General features: G+C 40.6%; 1 protein-coding gene across 1 annotated transcript in view; it reads right to left on the bottom strand.

The window, feature by feature from the left end:
- The window catches only part of ldah (lipid droplet associated hydrolase), a 68,847-nt gene that overhangs the window by 29,054 nt on the left and 16,464 nt on the right, over positions 1 to 23,329 (bottom strand). Inside the window, exons 3-4 of the mRNA XM_072690468.1 lie at positions 19,426 to 19,560; positions 9,213 to 9,382 (exon numbers count right to left, since the gene is read on the bottom strand). Coding sequence (XP_072546569.1) covers positions 9,213 to 9,382; positions 19,426 to 19,560 — 305 coding nt within the window. The remainder of the gene's footprint in view (positions 1 to 9,212; positions 9,383 to 19,425; positions 19,561 to 23,329) is intronic.

Below are 23,329 nucleotides of genomic sequence, written 5' to 3'. Positions count from 1 at the left end.
CTGGACTCCCCCGATCAAATGGCGTGTTTTTTCACAAACTAAAAAAAAAAGTTTAAGGAGACCTCTTCTAATGAATGCATTCACCTATTTTAAGTTGAACCCTTTGCTGAAATAGATTTTAGTCTGTTCTAGTCTAGATTGTCTAGGCTCTGTAGAGAAATATTGCCTATAGAATAGGACTCTCTAAAGCAGATAAACAATAAACTATTGACACCATGCTGCCTAATGCAAGGTGTGGGCTAGAGGGGTATAAAGCCCCCCAGCACTGAGTTGTGGAGCAGTGGAACTGTGTTCTCTGAAATGATAGTTCTCCATCCAATACACTATTGGGAGGACTTGGGGAGTTGGGGAGGAAGTGAGTGGTGATCATCAAAGTTCCTGAGCTCACTATTGCTCTTGTCGCTGAATGCAATCAAATCCCCACAGCAATGCTCCACAATTTAATAAAAAGTCTTACCAGGACAGTAGAGACAGTTACTCTAACAAAACCAGAATAAACTCTTTAAATATCCTTGTTTTTAGAAGAAAAACAGCATTGGGAGCAGGTGTCCCAATACCTTTGTCCATATAGTGCAAGTTCTCATCCTTTACAAAGACACATTTTTGCACATTCTTAACAGATTTTTTTGTTATTTATTTGTGCCATTGGCATTTTTTTTTACTGTTTATTGTTTTTAAAAGTCTGAATATGGAGCAATAAATAAATGTGTATATATGTATCTTCATTTATTTATGCAACGAAATGCATCATTCATCCAAGAAAGCACAACCTGTGAATAAGACTGTATCTAAAACAATAATGGCAAATATATTAATATAAAATATAGCATACTGATATATATTGCATTCTCTAACAGCTGTATTTACATTTCACAGCTGCCTTAGCGACATAGTGCATGTGGTCTCAACAGCACTGCAATTTTTACATGTTCATAAAAAAAATGTGTAAATTTAATACGTAAAAAAATCCGAATTTATTGTGTTTTACATGCTCAATTTCCAACATCTCTTTCTCCATAAGAATTAAACAGTCAGTCTTTGCTACTGTGAGATCGACAGACTGCTTTCACATCGTCAGAACAAATTAAACATTCCGGCTGAAAAACAACCTTACTGAAAGACAAAAACAGCAGGACATTAAATAATTTTCTACTACAACTTCCACTCAGTGTTACAAACTGACTGGTGTAATAGAAGAGCTTCTTCACCTTAACATTAATGGATGGGGTAAACTGCTGTATCCTGACACTGTGGTCATTAGTCCCCAACCTCGGCCCTGGAGTGCAATAAGCACTTGTGAATGATTTGATTAGTTGGGGGTCAGGTGTGGTGGGAGTAGTAAGATTTCGGACCTTTAGGGTCAAGGTTTGGGATCTATGGATATATAAAGTAGGGCAAGAATGCTAGATTTTAAATCATGTTTGAAAATTCAAGTACGTTCACTTCTAATAAACACTCTAATAAACATTTATCATATCATATCATAATCAACGCAATTTTTCTGCTTATGCTTCATAAATGAGGCTTGTGGTCAGTAATCGCTGCTTGCCAAAGGTTTCAAAACCTTCCGTTCTCCTAAGTATAGACATACAGTACCAGTACAAAAGTTTGGACACTTGGACCTTGGACCTTAAATTCAGTGATCTTTCATTACTTTAAAATTGTCTGCATTGTAGATTAATACTAAAGTCATCCAACAACAAATGGCATTACTTATTAAACAAAAAAAATGTTACACAAACCAGAATATGTTTTATATTTTAGATTCTTCAAAGCAGGCACCTCTTGCTCAGATGACAGCTTTGCATATCTTGGCATTTTCTCAGTCAGCTTTATGGGGTGGTTGCCTGGAATGGCTTTCAGTTAACAGCTGTGCCTTGTCGAGAGTTAACTACTTGTTTTTCTTGCCCTCTTAATGTGTTTTGAGTCAGTTGTGTTGAAGAGGTAGAGTTAGTGTACGGTAAAAATCCCTATCTAAGTAATCTTCTAATCCATATTATGGCAAGAACTACTAAACTAAGTCAAGACAAACAACAGTCTATCCGTTAAGAAACTCAGTCAATTCGAGAAATTTCTCCAAGAACTTCCAAGAACTGTGAAAGTATCCTCAAGTGCAGTCGCAAAGACCATTGAACATGATGAAACTGTCTCTCATCAGGACCACCCCAGGAAAGGAAGACCAGGAGTTACCCCTGCTGCACAGGATAGGTTCATCAGAGAGTTGCCAGCCTCAGAAACCGCAAGTTGACAGCACCCCAGATAATAGCCTACCTAAAGGCTTCACAGAGTGTTTTGCTTTGTTGAACACTTATGTGTCCTTATGTGTTCCTTCGTAGTCTGACTTCAGTAATAATTTACAATGTAGGGGGGAAAACAAACACTAGATGTGAAGGTGTGTCCAAACTTTTGACTGGTACTGTAGTTAACCATAGAGTCTGTAGCTTAAAAGATAAAAATGATCAAATATGAGGCAGAAAATACACAATGACTATTTTTGGTGGTTTAAAAGTAAGTAGTAGCTTTTGGTTGTCTGTCAAGAATGGCTTCGGAAGAAATGAATAAAAAGAATGTGGGAAACGATACAAACTAAAACGAAAATGAATGGCTAAAGAAAAGCAAATTGAATGCATCTCTCAGTCCGGGGCTCTTGAATGGAATAATCTGTCACTACTGACAGTGAGGACGGAATGGCCGCTACAGTCAGGAACATGGAACACATTCCTCATGCTGTTTCCTCTATTGGCACAGTCTCAGGCAGAAGTGGAGGCCAGAGAAAGGCCAATCGAACTAAGGGTGGCCTACTGTCACTGAGGCACGTCTGCAGCGCTCCTTAAGATTGTTCATTAGACAGTCTAGACTGTTTATGTAGTCTAAACATTCACCTCAGAATGGGCAGGACCCCCAACAGACGGTATTTTCAACTGCACTGCTGAAGTGGGCTGGACTTGAGTTGCGCAATTCAGGCACACGTGCAGCAGGCTGAAGGACGTTCATTCTGTCTTGGCTAAGATCTACACAAACCCACGTCTGTAAGCAAAGACCAGCAGACAATTAATAGAGAATGGTTAAGCCCAGCAGAACTGGTACACTACGAGACAAAAGTCTAGAAGCCGGGACAGCAGCGGAATCGCTGTTTACAGGGGTGCTATGAGGGTGTTGAACATTAATGTGGGTCTCAATGATAAGCATAAATGCACACTTTACCACCACTGCACAGTAGTAAAACGGTGCACAGCAACATCAGCACGTGGGGAGCAACTGGGGGTAAGGTGCCTTGCTCAAGATTCTGGTCCTAGGGATTGAATCAGCGACTTTCCGTTCCTAAGATGGCTCCATTAACCTTTAGGCCACGGGTGCCCCCTATGATAATATAACAGAGATAGAAAATCATCCGGTATGCAATTGGTGATAGATAGTTTAGTGCAACCGCGAGAGCTGATCAGATCATTCAATCCATTTACAGCTCTGCGCTAGTTCACGAGACACTCCAGTTTTGCTAGATGGTTTCTGCTGAAAAAACCCATTAAATTCAAGATTGAAATTCTTGCTGTGTGCAAGCAGAATGTCACCAGTCTGGCGTTTTTGTTGTTGTTGCTGTTGTTTTTTTTACTTACATATTAGAAAAATCTGTCAGCAGCATGCCTCGTGGAAGCAGAGTAAAGACTAACCAGGTCCTCCTTTCGAGAGTACATGACTCAGCTCAATACAGTGAGAATCACAACACAGCAGAACCAGCAATCGCCACAGTGCAGTTCTGCAGAGAAATTCACAGGCTTCCACAGAATTTTTAAATGTGGTTGATTCCAAAAAGCAAAGTACATTTCATCTTGAGAGACACAGCTTGAGTGCACATAACATTACAAAAGCCCTGCACAATGATGTATTACCGAGTTTGTTCATGCGGCATTCGGTCCCACCCTTAATCGGTATCTCAGATCAGTCGAATATACTGAAAGACACTTGACGATCGGCATCGACAGCAAAAAACACAGAACAGTCAATCTCTATAATATAACATTAGAAAACACACCAGGAGATAATGACTCAATATGATGTGCAATTAGGCTGCGGTAACCTTCTGTTCAACTGGCACTCAGAGTTAACCTTCCATTCTGCACATACTTTTATTTTGTACCGGCTACACTTTTGGAGGAAAGCGATTTGCTTGCAGTAGAAATGAAGCATTATGCCACTTCACACTTTACACAGCTGTGCTCTGAGGCACCAGTTATGGAAAATGTTTGGGCACCCTTGGCCAAATGAGAGATTTGGTCATTTCTTTTAAAACTGCCAACAGTAAACAGCCTCTGTAGCTAATCCAATATTTTTAAGCAAATCACATAACACATAAAAAATAAAAATGAATAAATAAAGTCATCAGCAAAGCCTACACAAATGTTTTTGGCTTCTAACAGAAACAGAACTTAGTAAGATCCCATTTGGTGCACATTTTTGTAGTTGGAATTTGTTCCCACTGTTTTTTGCAGAAGGCCTCTAGTTCTCTGTTGAGATATTCCTGGATCGGCTTTAAAATCTTTTCATTCTTCTTCTCTATGATGTAAAGCTCAGGGGACTGTCAGGACTATTCCAAAAGCTTCAGTTTAAGTCTCTTCTAGTACTTCATGGTGGATTTGAGGTACAGTTATGTTCATTATTCTGTTGCAGAAGCCATCCTTTTTTCAGCTTTAGCCTTTTAATAGATGGTTTAATATTTGCATCCGGGATTTGCTGGTATTTTTTTTTTTTTATCTATTCTTCTGCGGCAGTGTTAGCGTTCAGTGTGAATGCCGCTAAAGCACAAAAACAATAAAAATGTGAAAGAGCTGTTGAGTGTACAAACAGATTCAGCAAGAAGTCTGAAATATCCTTCAACAGAAGGAGAAAAAGAGAGAGATACAACTGGAATCCAGGCACCGAAATGTGAATGGGAGCTCACTGTTTGGTGCTTTAAAAAAGTGCGTGAAAAAATACAAGGGCACTGCAGTTAGCAATGTGCTAAGTTTGATAAAAAGGAAAAGTAAGCCAACCTGGATGAACCAGTCAACTAAATGTACCTGAAAACAGTAAGACACACTCCTAAGACCACTCACTTGACTCTCAGATATGACATTTTATCCTCTAAAAGTGTGTGAGTTGACTGTCTGTTGGCTGGACGTTCCTGGCTACAACTTTAACGTGAGCAGTTAGTCGCTTGTTTCATTCCCTGTTTGGTCGTATCACTTACAAAAGCAGCCATGTTGCAGAATGTTTTGCCACTCAGTCTGTCTAAAGGGGGGTGTTCCAGCGGGAATGTGGCGTCAGTGCATACCCTCTATCATTAAGCAAAGTAAATTGACTCATTTGACCGTTTACCCTTTTGGAAAGGTAGTAGTTTTGACTACTTCACTATGTTGAGGGTGTCAATTCCAGTGAATGGGTATGATCTGGCCACGAACCAGAGGTGGCATTGGATGCACTGATTACAAGTTGAATTCTGCCAGCTTTTCCCATCTGAAAGAAGAGCAGAGTAAAACCCTGCCATCGCCTCGCCAGGCTCTTAACTCCAACCCAAATAGCTGGAGCCTAAAGGAACAGGAGTTTCTGATTATCACACATCATACATAATCACCATGTTGGCTTCTTGGCAGCCTACAATCTGCAGCAGTAAAGGAAATCTTTTTTTCCTTTTTTGTGCATTTTTTGCTGCCTGGGACATGGCATGCTTTGACTACATAATGGTCTAGCCATAACCTGCACTAGAACATACCAAACGGCTACGGCCCACTGTTCAAGATTATGGAGTTAACAAGAATGGCAATCATGGAAGATCATAAAGCTAAAGAATTTGAAAGATATGCAGTAAATATGGACCACATGATTGACCACATGACCACTGTATATTATTATATTCATGAAACAATGTACAGTACACGTCAAAGGTTTGGACACACCTGGTGGAATGTGCGCTGATCATAATCCAAAAAACATTGTGACCATATTTTTGTTTAAAAAAATGAGGACACTGGGGACACATGGGTATCCACCGTAGTTAGGATGTCACGCCTGGGGGTTTTCAAGTAGGCCTAAGTTGTGTATATACACATACATACATATAGGCTATTATGGTTATTGTGATGAGTAAGTGTTTATGTGGTTGGTGTGGCGCAACAGATAACACCACTACCTGTCACCTAACCTGAGCTACCACACCATGTGGGAGACTGGGGTTTGATTCCCGGTATAGGTGGCTCTGCTCCACTACACCAATGAGTCCTTGGGCAAGGCTCCTAACACTACATTGGCCCACCTCTGTAATACGAGTAACCTTGTAAGTCGCTCTGGATAAGAGTGTCAGCTAAATGCCGTAAATGTAAAATGTATTAATGGTAATTAATATACTGTGGTTGCATGGTTTGAGAGATACGTTCACCCATTGCCATGGTCCTACAACTTAGATCTACTTAAAACCCCCCAGACACAACTGACTGGAACTGTATGCATGCAAAAAAGCTGAAGTTTTAGCAGTAAACCAGAATATTTTAATATAGATCATTACAATGTAGATCTTTGCCATTTTGAAGAAGGTCATGCATACCTGTAAAGGGCTCCCACAGTGGAACTAAATATTCCTTAAGGATAAAATAAGGGACTGATACAGATGGGGAGTTACTGAAAAAGGCATAGGAGGGAGGAGGGAAGAGAGAGGGAATTCACCAGAGAGCAAAAACCTGAAAATAAAAATGATGAAGAGCACATCTTAGTAGCAGGAAAACCCCAGAGGGAGAAAGAAAATCAAGGTTATTTTCCATGTTATTTAATCTCCTGACCTTCTGCACAGCAGGCACAGGGGAACAGAACTGTCTTATTATCCTGTTCGGCGTCTCGGGGCACTTCTAAACCGTAGATATTCCTGAGTTTTGCCGAACGCTAAAACCGTGCCAGAACCGCATATCACTGAGGTGGTCTACGGAGATTGTGCAGACAGCGCTAAGAAACTCAAGCAGTGCTAGTCATTATTTACACGTTTTAATAGACAAGCAGCCAGAATCAGCAGACAATAGTCTCTGGACGTGACTGAGAGTCACACCGAGAGCAATTCATTACTCTGTCTTCAACTTATTTTGGCTCAATCTTCCCAATCTGTAAAATACCAAGCAAGGACATGGAATCCATGTAATTATGGCAAGTGTAGGGTGCTTTAAGCAGCTTCGATGGTCAAGTCTTTATTGGTCAGAAAAAGGAGTAGGGGGCTCTATTATCAGGAATTCGCTGGTTCGATCCCTGGTGATGCCACAGCCATCCGTGGCGGGTAGTCCCAGTGAGCATAACACCTTATTTTCTCAGGGTGGGCGATGGTCACTCCCTCTTACTTAGCAAGATGCAAGCCAGTTAGAAGATCCTACAGAACTAGCAGCTAATGTTCTCCTCTAAGCGTGTTCAGCCGCCCAATGATGTTGCATTAGCGGCAGTTTGACAGTGACTGGAGGGGAATGTGAAACGACTAAAATCAGGGTTAAAACTGCATTAAACACTAAAATACTAGAGGTGTGAGGAGTGCTACCAAATATGCATTTTACAGGAACAGTTTGGCAAAAAATAAACAAAAACTATACTTTATGTAGTTGATCAACCAAGAGGGGATGGTGTGTAAGGTCTACTTCTTTAGCTTTGCACTGGAGCTACAAGGATAATGCAACCATCCCGAAGTCTGAATTTTGTTAATACTTTATTTTCCCTTTTTTCTCTAATTTTAAATTTTAGCTAATTACCCAACCCACTAGTTAGTACTCTCCCCCATTCTTCAGACACTGGGAGGGCGAGGATTGACACATGCTTCCTCTGATACATGCACAAGCAGCAATTGCCTCTTTTCAAACTGCTGCAAACGCAACGTCAAAGGGCAACCACACGCTAAGAGGAAAGTGCTAGGTACCCAGCTCTGATTGGGCAGAGCTACACTACACTATTTATTAGGGTAGGAAATTAAGATTGAAGACCATTTAATAATGAGAGACAAAGTAAGGGTGGAGAGGCTTGAGAAAGAGAAATAATTCATAACAGCTCAAAGATATACAAAGATTTAACACTCTATTATCAGATATCACAGAACTTATGGTTACTGGGGTGTACTTGATATGGCTTACGGCACAGAGACCCCAGGGGGAAAAGAACAGCAGTTCATGTGTAAAATATGAAATGTACCTACTCTGCTGTTCCACTGCCATTTTTTAGTGATGTCCTAATCCAACAAACTGTGTCAAGCAAAATCCGCGGAAGACAAGCGTCCAGGCTTTTTTCTGTCCTGGCACCAAAGTGGTGGAACGAGCTGCCCCTGGGTGTCCGAACGGCCGAGTCGCTCGCTGTCTTCAAACGCAGACTGAATACCCACCTCTTCAGAGAGTACTTGGATGAATAGTTCTATGGTCGCCTTATTGTATTGTGTTTAGTAATGTCTAAGCTTGGAGGTATCTTTTGTATTATTAGTCTATTCTAACTAGCTAAGGCTTTTCTTGGGTAAATAGCAAAGCACTTTGTAAGTCGCTCTGGATAAGAGCGTCTGCTAAATGCCGTAAATGTAAATGTAAATGTAAATGTAAATAGCAGATGTTTGTGTTGGAACTGATGTGGGGAGAGAGCCATCTACCCAACCAAAAAGAGCAAGGCCAGTTTTGCTCTCTCAGGCCCTGGCTTCTAGTGGCAGCACCTTAGTCCGCTGAGCCACTCTGAGCCCTTTGTTAATACTTTTTATCAATTGACAGCTAATTGCAGTTTGAGGCAAAGGTAATGACTTGGGCATGTGTTGATTAGTGTGATATAAGCTTCCATAACTTAACATTGGGGGAAAAAAAACCTATGTTAATAAAATTACTTACTTTACTAAGTAAGACGCCTTACACCTGTAATATTGACAATGAATACTCATACTCAATTACGACTCCAAATATTCACACATTTTATCATTTGCAATCACATTTTACATCAGTTTAAAAAGATACTATAGCTACTGTATCACTGTGCAAATACCAGTACCAGCCATCTCCACCCCTCACACTTAAACTGCACTGATAATGACGATATTGAGCACCTACAGTACATCAGCCTCATAGCTCCACTGCAAAGCTAAAGAAGAAGAAGTTCAGATATTGAATATGTCTTGGCTGATTTGCTGTATTTGGGGATCCTTGGCTGGGATTCTGTAGCGCATTATGTTTTTACCTCAAACTTTCTTTTACCTTTAACTCTGGATCTCTCTTCATAATCTCCAAGATGATGTAGCAGCCAATAGAGTGACCAACCAGGACCAGGTGCATGTCTCGGGGCACGTGCTCTGAGAGGAAGGCCAGTTTGTGCTTGATCTGACCATTTAGGCCAAACACATCCTCAGTCTCTGCCAGCGATGCATCTGAAAAGCACAGAATAGGGGAAAGAAAAAGGACATATATATATATATATATATATATATATATATATATATATATAATCACCACCAACACAAACTGACATTATTAGTGTGTTTACTGATCACGGCCCTCTGATTACAGCAGGAAAAAAAAGGCGCTTTAAATTGGCCGAATTTCCATGTGCAAAGTTTTCTTTCAACATCTTGATCTTGTTCTTCATTATTTCTTTGGAGAGGTAAAATTACACCCTATTGAACAATTCCGGTAACTTGAGATCCTGAACAATGCTTGGCAGGCTTTGGTATTAACTTCATCCAAGGAGCACTGAACGAAGCAGAGTTAACTTGAGAAAGACACGCTGGGAGACAGTGGAAGCGTGCAGAAAAGGAGGAAAAGAGCATGGAGGGGCAGAGCTACACTATTTATTAGGGTAGGAAATTAAGATTGAAGACCATTTAATAATGAGAGATAAAGTAAGGGTGGAGAGGCTTGAGAAAGAGAAATAATTCATAACAGCTCAAAGATATACAAAGATTTAACACTCTATTATCAGACATCACAGAACTTATGGTTACTGGGGTGTACTTGATATGGCTTACGGCACAGAGACCCTGGGGGGAAAAGAACAGCAGTTCATGTGTAAAATATGAAATGTACCTACTCTGCTGTTCCACTGCCATTTTTTAGTGATGTCCTAATCCAACAAACTGTGTCAAGCAAACATTCCCCCACCTGGACTATTGACACAAGGCAGGTTGGGTCCTGGATTCATTCAATTGGGCCCAATTCTGACCCTACCATCTGTATGCCTCAGCAGAATTCATCAGATTCATCAGACCAGGCTACATTCTTCGTGAGTCTACAGCTTTGGTGAGTCTGCCCCCACTGCAGCCTCTGTTCTAAACTGACCGAAGTGGAACCTGACATGATCTTCAGCTCTTTTAGCTCATCCACCTCAAGGTTTAGGGTGTTGTATATTCTGAGATGCTTTTCTGCCCACCACAATTGTACAGAGTAGTTATCTGAGTTATCGTAGCCCTTCCGTCTGCTCCAATCAGTCTGGCCATTCTCTGTTGACCTCTCTTATCAACAGGGCATTTCCGTCTGCAGAACTGCCGCTCACTAGATGTTTTTTCTTAATGGGTCCATTCTGAGTAAACTCTAGGGACTCTTGTGCTGAAAATCCCAGGAGATCAGCAGTACTAGAAATACTAAAACAAGCCTGTCTGGTACCAACAACAATGCCACGCTTAAGATCACATTTCCTTCTGATTCTGATAGTTGAAGTAAAGAAAACCTGAAGCTGCTGGTCTGTATCTAAATGAATTTAAGTGCTGCACTGGACTGTTACTCCCACCAGTGTAAGGCATCCTTTCTGTGATAGATTTGTTTTTTTACCAGTCATAATTCAAGAGTGGAATCAATTGTTGTGTAGTTCCCCCATGGCTTTCACTTCTTGGTCATAAACAAATGCCAGAAAATAGATAAACAGCTGTGTAACAGCCCCTCACAAACACAATGAAAGCTATACACCTTTCTGAAAGTATAAGATCCTTAAGGAACTTCTTGAGCTTCTTCAGTTTGAACCTCTTAAAGTGCTTTGAGAAACCTTCAAGGTACCTATTTCTCTCAAAAACACTTTTCTGGAAGGTTCCTCAAGGCACCTTAAGGTTCCTTAAGGATCTTATCCTTTTAACAGTGCAAACCCTGGTCACTTCATGCGTTTTGAGCATCAGGATTATATAGGAACAAGGCCAAGCCACCTGAAAATGTAAGTGTTAACAAACCCATCAAGCATTCATAACAGACACAAATCCGATCACTCGAACCACTGCAGGAGGTGGTCTGAGAAGCATTTGAGCCACATGCTACAGCCGTGTAAATTCGGCATTTGACAATTCCAATACAAACAAAATAGCAGTAATAATTGCAGCACAATGAACAAATTTGCATTTGGCTAAAACCTTCAGCACAAGAAGTGAGCAGGTGCAAAAGGTATCTGTTTAATGAATAATACTGTGGCACAGTGGTAAAACCAAAGGATCGGGAAAGATTCACATGCTTGGAATGACACAGATTCACTGGATCCTTAATTTACCTAGTACGCAGCCTTCTATGAGCACTTGCGTATTTCCACAAAGTTATATTTTCTGCCTTTTATTAGCTTCTGTTAAATGAAGGGCCAAGTACCTGTGTACCTTTCTTGCCCTCTTCTGATGCAATTTAATTGTTAACATGTCACACATGCTAAGCATAAACAATGTCCTCAGAAAGATAAAAAGGCTGATTGAACTTCATGACATGAAGAAATGTGGGAGATAAAAAGAACCTGCTGAAAGGAGGAGTCAATGAAAACCATACTGAGATCAGAGCTTTAAATCACTTTTATCACATAAAATACCAGCCCATATGAGCAACTGATAAGGCCACGAGTAGCGAGAACACTTCAGAAGGAGAGGAACGAGGGCAGCAAGGCTACTGGAGTGTCTGCACTAAGGTCTGAAACACTGCTTCCTGCCATGCCTGGCACTGTGCTCCATCAGACATCAAGTCCAGTTAGCAAGGAATAATAATAAAAACACCAAAAAAAGGAAGTTCGTTAACATTAAAAAACACCAATAAAAATGATATTCAAACCGTTTTCCACAGTTATCTATTCAAAAACGTCCACATTTTTGTTACCAATTACACATCTACGAATTTAATCATGAGGTTTTCTAAACAGTCTATTAGACAAAAAAATTAAGAACCATTTGTTTCTGCCATTCATTTACACTTACAAACAATTATTTAGAAATTAATAAGTCTAGGTTGGGCCTTGGTCTTTTCTGGCATGGATTTCACAAGATGTTGAACACATTACTTTGAATCTGGTGCATGTTGGTTAATTGTATTGCATTGCACAATTACTTCAGAGCACCTTCATGCTCTGAATCTCCAATTCTACCACATCCCAAACATCCCAGGTTCCACTGGATTCAGATCCGGTGACTGTCATGTTAATGAAACCTGTAGTAGCCGTTACAACATGAGCAAATTGTAGCAAAACAGTCTGTAGCCTTCAAGCGATGACTGAATGGTATTAACAGATCTATACAATGCCAGGAAAACATTCCCAACACTATTACACCACCTCCACCAGCCTGGACTGTTGACACAGGGCAGGTTGGGTCCATGGATTTATGCTGTTTGTGCCAAATCCTGACCCTACCATCTGTGTGCATCAGCAGCCATCGAGAGTCAACAGACCAGGCTACATTTTCCCAGTCTTCAACTGCAGTTTTGATCAGCCTAAGCCCACTGCAGCCTCAGCTTTCTGTTCTTGGCTGACAAAAGTGCATGCCAACATGGCCTGCTCAAGGTCTGATGTGTTTTGCATTCAGAGGTGCTTTTCTGCTCACCACAGTTGTACAGAGTTGTTATCTGAGCTAGCATAACCTCTCGATTAGCTTAAACCAGTCTGACCATTCACAGTTGACCTCTCTCTCTCATCAACATGGCGGTTTCATTTGCCACACTTAAAATAACACACAATGATTTACCTTCAACAGGGTACTCCAAAATCACCTGAAAGTGAGCATTCATGCCATTTTTGTGATCATTTTATTCTCAGGCGAGATATTTTCACTGTTTGCATAAAAATATCCCGTCAAAAATATTTGTTTTAAGCCATGATCTGCTGACCGGGGCTATTTCCACTTTTGAATGTGTGCTAAAGATCAGACGGAGAGGTTTAAAAGGCAGTGACCTGTACACGACTGCATATTTAGTTCTCCCCAAACACTCCTTACTCCTTATTTCCGACTTTCCAAATCCGATTTTTTTTTTCACAGAGGTTCCTTGCCCAGGCTTGTCCACATAGGAGCTGTATGTGTTTATCTAACAGCACAGAGAGGGTAGTGTGAGCACAGACACCAAACACAGTCAACTTCATGCACTAAGTAGTCTCTCTCCCTGGACTTCCCTATAAAACCTCAGGAGGTCTAACAAATTGCCCGAAGTTCACTTCATGGTTACGGTATCATACTGAAGTTGGGAAACTGCCCTAGGGGGCGGATGCTGTGCTTGCTGATTGGCATGTAATCTAAAGCTAGTGAGCCAAGTCACAGTAGGTTACAGTATCAATCATTTCACTGGAATCATAGAATACTGCGTGAAATACTGTCCGTGTCAAATACTGACAGATCCTGTAGGAACAGTATGAAGCTATGATGCTTAAAGACTTTGTAAATATCAACATAAATTAGATGGATGAAATTTGAATATAAAGGAAAAGAAAACAGGACTAAAAGTAGAAGAGAGTATGAAATACATGCCCAATTGTACAAAGGCACAGCTGATAGTAAACATGATAATTAACTGTGACAAACGGTGCAGCAATGAACTTAAGCCTCAAACTTATTAATGCAAAAAATAATAATAAAGATAATGATAATTTTTAAGTATTAAGCAAGTATTCAGTGTAGACAGTTTGAGCTTGGTCATTCTTCCAGGGGTAAAGTTGCCAAAGTAATAATAAACAATTATTTTATACAAATATTTATATTATTAATATGATTTTTATGAATTATTAAGTATCCTAATATATGTATACAATAAAATCACTCTTTTTAAACAAAGTTAACATCAGCTCGATCACGTTAATGGGCTCTGCTTGTTCATTCTGCTTCAAGCCAAAATGTTCCCACACGGAGGCTTTGAAACCCCTGGAGTACCTTTTGAAGTCCATTAACTTAGTCTTCCAAACTTTCGGGCTGCAATTATGCAATGTTTTGGGAAAAAACGCTATTAGCTTAATGTAACATCTTCACCTGTTAATAATCCCTGTATTATCACGGTCATAGAAAGACAGACCAATCACCTTTGTGCTGTTAGTGCTTGTGTTCTGATACTGACACTATACCGAGTTTGTGCTTACTATACTCTCTGTGTGTATCTGGTTAGTGGTGTTAACTAGTTGGTCTTACAGTAGCTTTAGCTGACTTTAATTTTGACAGACCAATAGATTTTCTATTTGAACGCACAGCAAAACACAACACAGTGTTTCTGCAAATCGGAGGGCCCGGAGGCAATCCATTACACCACCACCTGTCGCAGTGCGCTCTCTGTGTATGAAGGCGCCATCATTGATGTATTGGTTGATGCAAAGAGTTGCGCACACTCCACTCCTACATTTTCCTACATGATAGAGGTCAATGTCTGCCTCCAACAGAGAGCGGACAAGAGAACAGAATACACGCAAGCAAACACAATGCGCATTATTGAGGTCAGCAAAAATGATCAAGGCCATGCCCATATATCATACGATAAGTCAATAACGTAATTATCATGGCAGGCCTACCTACAATCACACACCACAAACCATTCAAAGCTCAGTTACAACATCAAAGTTGCAGATTTGTGATGGCAAAAATATTAGGAATTTTCTAGACTTTGAGCTTGAGTTGGCTAACAACACCCTTTATTAGCTAGACCAGCTGGTCGGAGAGGCAAGGCCCATGTCTCCACATCTAGTAATTTAAAATATTTGACTGATTCAGGCAAACCTATGCATTTTTCTGACAATGTCAAACAATAATGGCAGATATTAACCAGCATGCATGTCTTCAATTAGCTAGAGGACTCAAAGGACTCCCAATCTGACCTGTATTTAACCGTTATTACAGTTCAATCACGCCACTCAGTACCATTCAAGTTCCTGGCAGTAAACCTGCAAAAGTGTTGCAAGAATGAAGGAAATTCCATTTTTTCGCCCACATGCTTTAGCAGTCTGGACACTAATAGTGGGCAATTTAGTCATATCAAAGCAGGCAAAGTGGGTTTTGAGCAGCAGCCTTCTAGACTTATTCTCACAAAATGAATGAGGACCATAGGTCTGGGCGGCAAGGCTTGACCCAGGGCAGGGTTATTGACATTGGCAAGAGCCAGAATGTTCCCTGTGTTTGTATTAACAGATATTTTTACTGTAATCAAAATCATCAATCACAAATGGCCAACCACAGGAACCGTTTTCTCCTCAGAGACATTTGGCATGTTTACCCCACTAGCTTTTCCCCCTGCTTTCGTTTATGTTTCCGAAACAGAAGGATGTGATATCGCTTAATATTTGCTGTTAAATACAACCAGTCCTATAATGCCTGACTGAGTGAAGTGGTTTGAAGGTTGGAGATCATATCAATGCACTCTAAGTCTCTCCATGTCTATGCTGGGGTTGGCCATTTCCCCAGACGAATTGGAGGTTTTGGAGAGTTCCGAGTAGTCCTGCCTGCTGCTGACCCCCGGCTGACCAAGTGCTCTTTGAACGATAGTAAATCAATGGGCTGCTTTCAGAGTCAAGTCCCAAGCAGTTCCTTTTTTTGTCGGGTCTGTCCGTTCACATTGCATATCCACTGCAAACTTATCACTAAGTGATAAGTTTAAGTAATAGGTAATTAGGTAATAAATTAAGTAAATAAACAGAGGGGATTTAGTACAGAGAGTTAATATAATACAGGGGGAATCAATGCAGTACTAGGGGAATGCATGTAGTATTGAGTAAACTGATGTAATACTAAGGAAATGAATGTAGTGCTGAGTGAATTAATGTAGTGCTAAGGGAATTACTGTAGTACTGAGTGAATTGATGTAGTACTGAAGGAATTACTGTAGTACTGAGTGAATTAATGTAGTACTCAAAAATGTATGTGGTGCCCAGAGAATTAATGTAGTACCCAGAGAGGGAATTTAGTACAGAGAGAGTTAATGTAGTACTGTGAATGAATATAACACTGAGATAATTACTGTAGTACTAAAAGAATTAAGGTAGAACAGAGAAGTCATTTATTATCATTCTCAGACACAATAAAGGAAGTGAAGAAATGCTTTAAAATGATTGTTCCTTCCAATGTTAAATTAAAGTCAATCATATATACTATGCATATATGCAAAGCATATCGCTTTGTCAGAAACAAAGAGAACCTTACATTTTGTTTTTGTGTCATTTATAAGCCAGGAAAAGCACTGTGTAAAAGCACTGTACTGTATACAATTATTTTAATCCAACATCTTACATTCTCCCAGTAATGGAATCATTGTTTTTGTGCTCAGTGCACCATGATTTCATCACGTGCCAGTATATAGATTGGGGGGTGGGGGGTGGGGGGTCTGATGAGGCAAAATATCTTGGAAATCCTTGCTTACTGTAATCAGTTAAAGCTGGCAAATTGACCAAACAGTTTCTCTAGTAAGTCCCCTCCTCCAAAAAGTGTCCATTAAAGGTGGCCGCAGTCTGATCTTCTACAAAATACAAACTGCTAGCGGCTACTTTCCTGGATAGGGGCATCTGCAGACCAAATGGCAGAGCATGATGAGGGATGGGTCATGGAGATGAACAAGACAATGGGCCAAAGGAAAAAAACACCCGCATACTTGATACCGCCCTGCTTAAGCTTACCACTGATGATAATCAGGAATGTCACTCAAACAGAGAGCTCTGGGAGAAGAAATATAACTTTTAATTATATCCCCTCTTTCATCTACGCTGGTCTGGCGAAAGCCTGCTGCTTGTTGTCATCTCTTGGCACGTTTGAGATCATCTGAAAGTTCTGACTTTTAATCATCTCGCTAGTGATTGGGCGACATGATATGTACAGCAATGGATGTCATCGTCTGCTGTTCTGACCATGGCCAGATCTTGCCTGTGCATTCACGAATAAATTACGGCTGCGGTTCAGCGGACATTCAGCATGTGTTCACGATAAGAAGAGGAACTGTTCGGTACTTCAGCTTGTAGCTATGCTTATGTAGTCCACTGAGACTCGAGTACAGCTCAAGGAAGAGTTGAGGCAATATATCATGTCACCTTGAATACACTTGCTAAAACTTAAGAGCTGCACTCTTTAAAATGTTCTCTGAGCGAGGCCATTGAAGAACCACTTTTGGTTCGACCACTGGTTTTGGTGGTAGAGATGCGCGAGTGTGAAGAACCTTTAAATTTGGTAAAGAACATATACATTAAGAGAAGATGCCTTTTTTACTTTTTTAACATTACACTCACACATCTCTTTTACAAACATGTTTCTTTCTGGAACCAAAAGTGATACTTCTGTGGCACCATCTGAAGCACCTTTATTTTTAAGAGTATGAACATCTTATTAGCTTCCTAATTCTCATTTCCTCTCTATTGTCTAGATATTAAATAAATACGAATAAAGACTAAAAGTCTTTTAACTTTGTCGCTAACATCACCATACAGTCAATTACAACAGACAGTACTGATTCAATACCTGTCCACTAGCTTCTGTTTATCAGTGTTTCTGTTCTCTTTGCTTGTTGTCAGTGGTAGCACTTATACTTTTAAAGTAAACAATGTAATGTGACTTAATTACACTGGAAATTATATGGGTTTATCATGAGAGAATTATTTCCTAGAACAGGTGTCGTAAATATGTCAATATGTCCAAATAGATTTTAATGCCAAATGAATGGTCTTTACAGATTTTTTTTGTCCTGCCTTTGGACCTGATATGGCCAGCGTCCACCTTCACTGTCCAATCAATCAAACTAGCCAGCAGAAATGCTGTTTTTGGAGATCCTAGCCATCTGTATGTGGTTTGGCGTATTACAGGTGGGCTTGGCTAATGTCTTTCCCACGTAGCAAGCTCAATAAAAATGTCCACACTGCTTTATGGATGAACATACTGCACTTTCATATACTGGCACAAGGATAAGTGGGGAGACGCTGCATGACTTGGTTGGCCAACAACATCCACATTCCACATTTGACCTTGCTGAGGAGTGTCTTACTTCGTTTTAGGGGTGGTAGCTCCACGTGATACAACTGATACTACAGCAGGGTTTTTTTTTTTGTTATTTTGGTCCTGACTGGTGTCCAGTAAATATTGTAAACTTACCTGCTTAAACACACCTGCCAGGCTGCAGGCTGAGGCAGAGATGCTAGACACTGGCCCTCCGGGACTAAAACTGAAGAGCCCTGTCCTTAAGTTAAAAAAACTCAACTCAAATGTTCTCCTAACTGATCTCAGTTTAATCAACAATACACTTTATGTTGAGCCCAACAAAAATATAGTAAATGTGCTGCAGCTTAAATTGCTTACATTTACAAATATTAAATAAGCCTGTGTCCCTCCCCCTCAATTTGTTTACTTCCATTTGTAGGTTAGACACAGAATGTCCCCAGACAGAGTGCTTTTGACAATGGAATACTGAGCCCTTGATGGGATTTGAACTTATGATCTCCTTACACTTGATGAACAGGCAGTTAGATCAGTGTGCCACACTAAAGCTGTGAAATGGCACTAATTAAAGACACTGTTCTGTTAATGTCAGTAAATGTCAGTAAATTTACAAACATACACAGCACTTAACATGTATAGGGTGGCGCAACCGTCTAATTGCCTGCTTGCAGGAAGGCCTTCCCTAGGTGACAGAAGGAGTCCTAATCTGCATATGAAAATAAACAGAAAAGTACAAAATATTACACAAATACAGCTGCAAAACATTGTTTTTCGAGGCTCAACTTAATGTGTATTTTTGACCAAACTGGGATCTAAAAAATTAGATTTTTTTGACTAAACTAAGTCAAGTTAACTTTAAATTGTATCATTTTAAGTTGGCCTGACTGTTTTTGCAGTATATCCTCAGTTAAGATTATCACCAACATATAAAGAAGAAAAAGTCCTGAATGTAGAAATCAACCACCAGGATATAGACTACAGCAAATGTAGCAGATGCTTGGCATTTTCATTTGCATTAGTGGCTTATTATCTGCTTGATGCAAGAATCATCTCCCTGGGCAGCTGCAGTCTTATTACCACTTTAATTGTCTGCTGCCACCTACTGACTTCTTGGCAACAGTGGTCCTTGTTACCATACCTAAAATACGTAGCAAATAGGATCAAGAATGTTACCATTTGTAATGATTTTTGCTAAACATGTGAAAGGAAAAAAATGAGGTACCTTTTTTTCCCCAGTACAAGCAATAGAACAATCCCTATTTCACACTATTGCTTCTTTACATTTGATGCATAGGCTACAGATCTCCTACCTTCAACCATGTCCATTGTGTCTGGTGGTACACAATGTCCAGCATGACTCACGCTCCACACAGGGTATCGCTGGTTAAATGCCTGATACAGTGTCCACATGAAGGTCTTATAAAATCCCACTACGCCTGGGTTGCCTGTAGAAAGGACAGAAAAAAAGAAACACCTTGAACACAGTGTCCTGACTCTATGATGAGGAAGTGCAGTTCTTAACCCCATGCCCTCCAGGAATCTACCACACATAGCAAGTTCAGTTAGCAAAGCAGGTTTTCATTAACCTTCACCCACCTGCTGGTTCCAATTGATATACCAGGGACAAATATTCCAGGTACGAGCTATACAGGGCAGGACATATGGTAGAAATTTAAGGTGTGAACATTTCAGTATAGGGGTGTAAGAAAATATAGATATGGCAAAGTATCTCAAGTATCTCCAATGATTCTCAAAAACACAGCACTGATTTTTTTTTCACAACCCAATTTCATCCCCAATGAACCCACCCACTCAATAGGACTACCCTGGTAACTTGTAATCCTTCGGACAGTAGGAAGTTAAGAACAGGCACATGCATCCTCAGATACATGTGAAATCAGCTACCACCTCTTTTCAAACTGCCACCAGTGCAGCATCACCAGACAGCCATAAAGTTCTGAGAAAGTGTGCCATGTACTTACCCAGAGAGAGCATGGCCAATTGTGCTCTCTCAGGCTCTGGCTGTTGATAGCAAAGCAGCACAGTACGTTTGCTAGCACAGCAGGATGATGTAGATTCACACATAACTCAAAATACTACGCTAGGTAACATTAGCAAGGTAACATCAGCTGGCGTGGTAATGGCACAGTAGCGCTGTTGTATGAAGCTGGTGACCCACATGTGAGCACCACGGGTAGTGATGTCATATGAGGCTGGCGACCAGTCTCAATGTTGTACAAAGGTGGCGTCTGGCATGTGAACGTTGTGGGTAGCCACAGGTAGCAATGTTGGACACGGCCGGTACTAGAATGTGAACACCACAGGTGGTAATGTTGGACTTGGTTGCTGTGTTTGGACATTTTTGTTTTTTTGTTTTTTACTGTCTTTTGGTCCTCAAACCCAGCGTCAATACCTTGGCAATGTATGCATGAATTTGAAAGGTAGAGCTTCTGAAGGAGTACTGAAAGGAGGGGTGGATTATAGATCAACTGTCGCTCTCCAGAACACAGTATATAGCCTTTAAATTGTGGACTTTAGAAGAGGATTCTCCTGCTGAGCCCAAACCCAATGATAATAGTAAAAAGTTTGACATTATTATTCTTACACTGTGGTCTGAGAATACAATACACCAGGCCATGACCAGCTAAAGCATTGCATTGCACAGAAGCCTTTCCATTGCTGTGATTTTTAAATCGAGGCTCAATCTGGACACACTACTACTATTTTTGGCAATGCGACATACATGTTATTTGAGATTACTTGACAACTCGTCACAATTTAAGACAAGTGTGTGATGATTTAGGCCGACATTGCATGAGCCACTGCTGGTGTTCTCTTAAAAGCTCCAGATCCAAGTCTTTAGGCAGGTGTTGAGAATGTTAACCCCTTCAGAACCTGTATGTAAGCCCACACTTCAGCTCTTCACTCATAACTACAGTACTATCATAATTGACATCAGTTTCATAGGCCCTAGAACAGAACCCTGTGGGACTCCACAAGATATGCTAAAGGAAATGGTTGCCAAATCATTCTCAGTAGTTTCTGCATTAGGATTGACAACTGAATAATAAACCCAGGGTTCAATGAATTAATTGACCAGCGGCACCAGAAGCTAAAGCACACTTTACAACAAAGGAAGAGTTCTGTTCCAGGTCTCATGACGTGGTGCTGCTGGCCTTAACAGATGAGGCTAAGCATGAGCGAGAGCAGATAGGAAGACAGCATCACTGATAGCCAGCTGCCCCTGAACAACAGAACAATGAGCATACTGTCGGTGTGGTCAAAGCCAACTCGCTCTGGCTCTCTCTGAGAGTATCAACAGGGCACAGTCTCAAAGTGCAATAAATCCTGAGAGTGAGTGAGTGAGTGAGTGAGTGAGTGAGTGACTGTGAGCCCATGTATGACAGCATAGCAGCGAAAAGAAAGAATCTCAGAGGGAATATTTCAGAGGGAAAAAAGTCTCTAGTAGCCAATTGGAGAACAGCTTCACATAAGAAATAACGTCACCCAGTAGCTTAGCCATTTTAGCGCTGTGGCATGCTGGAGGCAGTGAGTAACTTCCGTGTTCTGTCCACTTAAAGCCTTAATAATTCTCAGCTTGGTGAGTCAGTAGGCCAGCTCAGTATATGGTCAGACTTGGCGAAGAACAAAACCGCCCCAGGTGCAAACCGACCTCTCCTACACGGAAGCCTACAGTAAGCGTGGGTGAACATTTTACATATCTGAGACTCCTCCACTTGATGTTAAGGTTCTTTACCAATTTAAATGTTCTTCACATTCACACATCTCTATTATAAATAAGGTTCTTTATGGAACCAGAAGCGGTTCTTTTAAGGCATCGCTTAAAGAACCACTTGAGTTTGTTGTGCCCATCCAAAACGGCAGTTCTGATACTGCAAGAAAGCAAAAATGTTGGCACCCCTGGTTTCTAAGAACTGTAAACAGTTAAGTATGCAGAAAATGACTTGATCTCCACGATGATGGCAAAGATTAAATTTTTCAACATTTTAAGCAAAATTTGCGTATTATTTTTGGTCTGTACAATTTTTGAGTGAAAAAAGGAAAGGTGTCCCATGCAAACATTCGGGCACCTCAGGAGGTCAGCTTTTTCAGATAACGTTTACCAAGCCAGATGATGGAAATCTCAAAGCTTTATAAATAAGCAGCCATAGGCTCCTTTCAGCAGCTGGCTACCACTCAGAAAGTGTAAATAATTGATGCCCACTAAGCAGGAGACGGCTATATGAGGAGAGCAAAGCATTTTCAGTAGATAGGGCTATGGCAGTGAACAGGATTGATGGAGTTCAGGTTAGGTTTAGAAGTCTGTAGACTCTGGAGTGGTTGCATACTGTTCTACTGCGTTTAGGCACCAAGGCACCAAGCGCTGACCATGCAGGATGCCCAAACTTTTGCTTTCTTTTCCATTGTTGTTATTCAGAAACTGTAAAAGAAGAAAAAAAATGTCTAAGGAAATGTGTCACCTTTAACCAGGTGTGTAGTCTCAACCTTTTGTATTCTCCCATTGTTCTAAGGCTATTTACCCTGGTGTTGTACAGCTGTTATGGATGTATGAACAAAGACAATGTTTTACTTTCCCCTAATGTTAGGACCACTTTAGGAAAAGTCATTAAATTTGAAACTGAGGGGGTTTTCTCGGCTGTTAGACATGGAAGTTAACTTTATGCCCTTTTGACCCTTTTTTGTTAAACTCTCATAGCACAGTAACAGGATTGTGGTGCCCATCTGTATAATATACAGTATAGCACCGTAACATAAAACCATACAATTCAAATCACTGTTCTGCACCATAGTTCTAAAAGAATCCACAAACGACGCTGTACAACAGACCAAAACAATGAAGCTAATCTGCGATTGCAAAGGAAGCACAGATGTAGAAGAAATGGGCTAGTAAAACACGCTGGTTTTAATTCAAAACAGATTCAAGTTATCTGCGTTATCAGTGTCGGTTGATCGCCGCTACAGACAGTCAGCACGGAATTCTTTTCCTTTGAAGTAACATGCCAAAGCAGTGCAGCAGCTTGTTGTGCTGCTCCACTGGTGGGTGTTCTCCAGCTGTTTTTGATGCTGGAGGACACCATAAAGCAAAGTGAAACACTTTACAAGCAGATTAACGACATCAACGACAAAATACTAAACCTCTAAACAAGAGGCCGTGAGGGCAGCAGAAAATACCAAGGCTCAGAGATTACAGTT

The sequence above is a fragment of the Salminus brasiliensis genome, chromosome 10, assembly GCF_030463535.1.
Source record: "Salminus brasiliensis chromosome 10, fSalBra1.hap2, whole genome shotgun sequence".
Lineage (NCBI taxonomy): Eukaryota > Metazoa > Chordata > Actinopteri > Characiformes > Bryconidae > Salminus > Salminus brasiliensis.
Note: the sequence above shows the minus strand (reverse complement) of the source record. Positions and strands in the feature narration are given on the sequence as shown.